We start from the raw sequence: 5,910 nt of genomic DNA on the forward strand, positions 1-5,910 counted from the left end.
ATCTACCTTAAACAAGATCAAAAGGAACTGGGTTAGAATAATAATTATTATTATATTTTTTTTGAGACAGAGCCTCACTCTGTTGCCCAGGTTAGAGTGCCATGGCATCAGCCTAGCTCACAGCAACCTCAAACTCCTGGGCTTAAGCGATCCTTCTGCCTCAGCCTCCCAAGTAGCTGGGACTACAAGGCATGCACCACCATGCCTGGCTAATTTTTTTCTATATATTTTTAGTTGGCCAATTCATTTCTTTCTATTTTGAGATGGGGTCTCACTCTTGCTCAGGCTGATTTTGAACTCCTGACCTTGAGTGATCCACCTGCCTCGGCCTCCCAGAGTGCTAAGATTACAGGTGTGGGCCACCACGCCTGGCTGGGTTATTATTTTTAATATACATGGCATGCAATGAGTTAAATAATCAACAATAATCCATAAAAAATTACAAATAACCTAAAAGAAAAGTGGTCATAATTCACAGAAGTACAAATCACCCATTTTTTAAAGTATCTGAGTAGATGGAAAAAAAAGAAAAAGGCAAAAAATCAAGACTAAAAACAATTGAAGGCCAGGTCAGTGGCTCACACCTGTAATTCTAGCATTTTGGGAGGCTAAAGAGGGATGACACTTTAGGCCAGGAGTTTGAGACCAGCTTGAGCAAGATCTTGCCTCTACAAAAAATTTAAAAATTAGCTGGGCATGGTGGTGCACACACCTGTAGTCCCAGCTACTCAGGAGGCTGAGGTAGGAGGACCACTTGAGCCTGGGAGTTTGAGGCTGCAGTGAGCCACAATGATGCCACTGCACTCTAGCTTGGGAGACAGTGAGAACTTGCCTCAAAAAAAATAAAAACAGAAGATTGAAATCCATCACCAATCGGCACTTCAGCTTCTGTCCTGGTTTCTTGGGCCACATGTTCTCCAGCTGCTCCTTGCAAGCATGCTGCCCCTGGAGCCCAGCCATCCTTCCGAGAGGCCACTGGGAGTCACGCCAGTCTTCAGTCCCAGCTGGGCCCGGGCTTGAGTCATCCCATCCCTGGCGCTGGACATGGGAATGAAGAAGCCTCCAGGTGATCCCAGCCGTCCCAGTCACTCTCGGCCTTTCGGGTCTCCCCTGCTGAGTCTCAGACACCACGGAGCAGAGACAAACTGTTGCCACTGTACATTTTCTGAAATCCCCTTAGCCATGGACTCCATGAGCATAAAAGACTGGTTGTTTCAGGCACTGAGATTTGGTTGGTTATGGAACCAGACCCACCCTAAGCAAGGCAGCTGAAGAGGCTGCTCTGAACCTCTGTGGTTAATGTACGAGGGGAAGCTGCATTGGGAAGGGTCTTGGAGACCAAACAGAGCACGAGAGCTCACCCAGCTACACACCCAGGCAAGGACCCTGTTCTTGCAGCGTAGTGACAGCCTTAGCTACTGTGAGCCAAGGAAGACCAAGCAAGTGGGGAAGACAGAAAGCAGGAGGAACAACACCAGAGTGCCCATGGCCAAAGACTCTCATCAAGTTCAAAGTCAATCCTAGGAAGCAGATGTATTTGATAAGAATACTCATTGATCAAGGCAAAGCAACAAGGACATATCTGGAGGATGTGTCTGGGAGACAAGGTGTTTGCTTGGTATATGGCAATGGTGCCTTGAAGGATGAGAGTTGGAGGAAGCAACTGGAGTTGGCAAGTCAGGAAGGGAAAGGACAGCTGCAGACAGGAGAGAGGCCAGGCTGGCCCCAGGGAGTGAGCCCAGGAGACCTGCCAGGCCCAGCATGGCTGAGGGGCCTTAAGGAGATCGCACTTTCTCTGAGCCTCACCTTTTTCAACAAATGCTCTCTCTCCAACTAGAATGCCGCCTCTTTCCCGTCCTCTCCCTCCCCATCACTGGCTGCACCAAACCTGGAATCCTGTCTGTAAAACTCTTACACTTTAGGAGCTTCTGCTCAGCCACCGTTCCCTCTGCCTGGCATGTTCAACCTCCGCCACTGACTTCTTGTCATCACTCTGGTCCAGGTGAAAATAACTCCCTCTCTGCCCACCATGGAGGGTGGAGTCTATCTGCCAACCACTCTGGATTTTTTTCCCCCTTCCTCTTCTTTAATTGTACTTACAAGTATCTGAATATGGTCTTTCTTCTTTTGCTAGCATTAAAGTGGGCTCCATGAGGGTTGGGACCTTGCCTATCTTATTCAATGCTGTATTTTCAGGACCCCCAAACAGTGCTTAGCAGATAGTAAATGCCCAATGTATGTTTGCTTAATATGAACAAATAAAACTCCCTCCTGGACAAACTCTTATCCATACTTCAAAACCCAGCTCATGTTCAACTCCCTGTAAAATCTTTTGTGACCAACACCGTCCAAGCATGGCTGGAGCCCTTGCTCTTGTTGTACAGCTGCTGAAACCCCCCTCTATTAATGCATTCATGGAGCTCCACTGCACCCCTAGTTTACATCTGTCCCACTCAACACTGCAGCTCAGGGACCCAGTAGGCATCATTGAGTAGAGTCCCCCCTCGTTAGGGAACCTGGCGGAGGTCTAGGAGTGAGGCTTCTAAAATCCAAACTTTCTGACCTTGGGTCCTGGTAGCCCCTGTTGTGTGAATCTGGAAGATGTCCTTGGCCTTTCTGGGCCTCAGTTTCCTTATCTGTTACAGGGTAATAGTAGTCAGCCACAGGACTTTATGATGAGGAGCTAATGCACATAGGTTGCTTAGAACAAAGCTTGGCACATAGTAAACGCTCCAGTGGTTTAAATGACTTTATGTTGAGAAGTTACCACTTTGGCACAAATATGTGTGACACCCACAGACGGAAAGGGAGCAAGAGGAAATAAGCGAGTAGAGTGAGCGCTGGAGAACTAGGGCAGTCTGTCTCGTGACACAGGTAAGGACACCTGAGCTGACCGTGTGGTTCCACAGAGATGAGCCTACAGGTTCTGTATGACCGAGCCAGGTATGGGACACCTGCCCACGTGCAGGGGTGACACTGACCCCTCAGGGGCCTGCCCACCTGCACCACAAAGGTGTTGTCTCCAGCTCATCTCGCAAAGCCATCACGCAAGCTAACCATTTCTTATTCACAAGAAAGTCATTATTTACAAAACTTGCGAGAGCATTTTTCCCTCCAGAAAACGCAAGCGCATGGAGCACAAAACCAGCAAAGCGGGAAGAACAACAGCTTTGCTGTCACTGAGGGGGTCCGGTCAGCCCGGGCAGCCCTGCTCCCCCGACACCTCCAATGTCCGCAGGGGAAAACCAGCCGATTCTGCCAGTGTCTGACGCAGGGGTCAGAGGACAAGTTCTTCCTGACAAGGGCTAGAGACGATTGCAGGGTCTGTCCCCGAGGAGGCCCCCATCCCGGGGGGCTGCGGACCCCATGCACCCAAACATCTCCTGGGAGGCGTAGGTCATGTACACAAAGCCGTCCTCGTCCTTGTAGTCCCTGTATATCTCCGCCATGGTCACGCTCATGCTGACCAGGCTCTTGTCGTTCACCAGCAGGTAAAAGGCCTCCGTGGCCCTCAGCACCATGCGGCTCCTGGGGCGGGAGGAGGGCGGTGAGGGGCCGGCCCGGGAGGCAGCCCAGGAATCTGCGGGGCCTCGGTGCTCCAGGGGCCTGACCGGCTCCCTCCTCCTTCCTTGGGGACTTAGAACCACAGGGCCTCCAGTTAACTAGCACACTCCATCGTTAACTAGGAGACGTGGCAACACAAAACTGCTAAGCAAATAAGCCCCAGAGGAGAGGAAGTCAGAATACTCTTAAATAACTCATTAAAAAAAAATAAAAAGCTGGGAGGCCGAGGCAGGCGGATTGCTCGAGGTCAGGAGTTCAAAACCAGCCTGAGCGAGACCCCATCTCTACTATAAATAGAAAGAGATTAATTGGCCAACTAATACATATATAGAAAAAATTAGCCGGGCATGGTGGCACATGCCTGTAGTCCCAGCTACTTGGGAGGCTGAGGCAGGAGGATTGCTTGAGCCTAGGAGTTTGAGGTTGCTGTGAGCGAGGCTGACGCCACAGCACTCACTCTAGCCTGGGCAACAAAGCGAGACTCTGCCTCAAAAAATAAATAAATAAAAAACAAATGAGAAGATAAACATTCATTCATAGAGAATTCGCAGAGAAACAGTCTGCAACCGCTACGCAGGACTTTTCGGCCCTGTGAGATGTACCCACCGGGTCTCCTTGCTTTACTCCTAAATCATTTTTTATTGAATGCATATGTCAGGTGACTCCTCTTAACCCTCCTAAGCTGTAAAATAGCTACCTTTTCTTGGCGGTGCCTCTGCCTCCACCCAAGGCAGGAGTGTGTCTGGGGGGCTTCCCTGTCTCTCCCTCAGTGTTCTGAGCAGGGAGCGGGTGTGTTTCTGACGAGGTCCCGCCCCAGGTGCACACACACTCCGCAAAGCCACTGATCTCTGCTGGGGATGGACAGGCTAGGTTTCAGGCAGGACCTTCTGGACTAGTTTGTAGAGCTAAGACTACTTGCAGAAATTCTTAGAAACGTTGGCAGCGCTTGCTCTCTTTTGATTTGCTGCCTGAGGGGTTCTCCTCGGCCTGTTTAAAACAGTCATTCTAACAGTGGGCACTACAGAATCTAAAAGATGAGTCACAAAGAAAAGTCCCTTCCCTTTCCCTCCCTGGAATGCCCCTTTACACCCCCCCCCCAAAAAAAAAAACAAAAACCAGCAAACAAAGGAAATAGGACAAGCCCAGTACGCACAGCACACCTTCCTCCCCACGTGCCCACGTCACCTACCGGATGATGCTGAGGAACTGGGTCATGGTCAGCTCCTGCGGGACCAGGAACTTGGTTTTGTCCAGCAGGGGCAGGAACTTCTCTCTGGGGTAGCGCTCCACTATCACCTGTCAAGAGTTTCGACCCTTAATAACGTGACTCAGAGTTCTCTCTGTCTTAGGAATAGAGAGAGGGAGGTTATTGGCTGGCTTTTTTTTTTTTTTTCTTTTTTTGTCCCCCATAGAACAGGATCCCAGGCCCCCACTAAGGAAATACAGCGGAGTCTTACCGGGATCTTGTTTGGGAACTTTGCCCGGATTCCAGCAACTTCCTCCTGTCTGGTTGCTGCATTTCAAGTACAAAAGAATAAACAGACAAGAAGAGAAAACTAAATCCTCTCCTCCCTCTCATGTCACCCAGAAAGCTACCCCAAGAAGTTTACCTAAGCTCTTCCTCTGCTTGAAAGGTCTGAGGCTTGGGATTTTCTGTGGAGGTGGCATTTTACTCAACAGCTGTGTCTGTCTTAAAAATTAAAAAAAAAAATCCCACAACCAGGACCTAACTCATTCCACCAGCTGCTTCAGACTGCCTGCAGGGGCCTAAAGCAGGCCCTTATGTAGGGCTGAGTGACATCAGGCCTCTCCCAACCCTCCCTTCTCCCCACTCCCCCTCCCTGGGCAGCAGGAGGTCAGTGCTGAGGATGGAATGGAATAGCCACCTGCTTGTTGGTCAGAGAAAGTCACTTTGCTCATGAGCAGTTCAAGATTGTTTTTGCTAAAGAAATCAGGGTTCGTCATAAAATCATTGGCCATGTAACAGAGGGAAGGGCCTGAAGAAAAAAAAATAAAAAACATTTATTTTGTCTCTTTAAAACTTCCCCCACTCTTATTGGGGCCTGCAGCCTGGCCTGCATCCCTGAGGCAGGTCAAGCCCTTTGTTTAAAGAGATAACTCCCAGGTGGCGCTAGCACCCCAGGTGGGTGGCAGGCAGAGATGGGATGATTAGAGTAACCACAACAGCCTAGAACTGAGGGCCCTCCCTTTGAAAGTTCTGCATTTCTGCCTATGTGCAGGGAATTTGGATTTGGAGATGAGAAGTTCTGCCATTTTTTCCTCCTTTGCCGGCAAAGTAATAAAAAAGTCTCTTTCCTCCTCCCCAAAACACTCGTTCTCATTCTT

General features: G+C 49.6%; 1 protein-coding gene across 1 annotated transcript; it reads right to left on the bottom strand.

Annotated features, from left to right (window-relative positions):
* Positions 1–311: 311 nt before the first annotated feature.
* MAP1LC3C (microtubule associated protein 1 light chain 3 gamma) lies at positions 312–5,316 on the bottom strand. The gene is made up of 4 exons (XM_012751148.2): positions 5,175–5,316; positions 5,022–5,077; positions 4,754–4,860; positions 312–3,528 (listed from the first exon to the last, which is right to left on the bottom strand). The coding sequence occupies exons 1-4, from the start codon at positions 5,230–5,232 to the stop codon at positions 3,306–3,308; spliced, it is 444 nt and encodes a 147-aa protein (XP_012606602.1). The 5' UTR covers positions 5,233–5,316; the 3' UTR covers positions 312–3,305.
* Positions 5,317–5,910: the final 594 nt, after the last annotated feature.

Source organism: Microcebus murinus, chromosome 19 (genome assembly GCF_040939455.1).
Source record: "Microcebus murinus isolate Inina chromosome 19, M.murinus_Inina_mat1.0, whole genome shotgun sequence".
In the NCBI taxonomy this organism is placed as follows: domain Eukaryota; kingdom Metazoa; phylum Chordata; class Mammalia; order Primates; family Cheirogaleidae; genus Microcebus; species Microcebus murinus.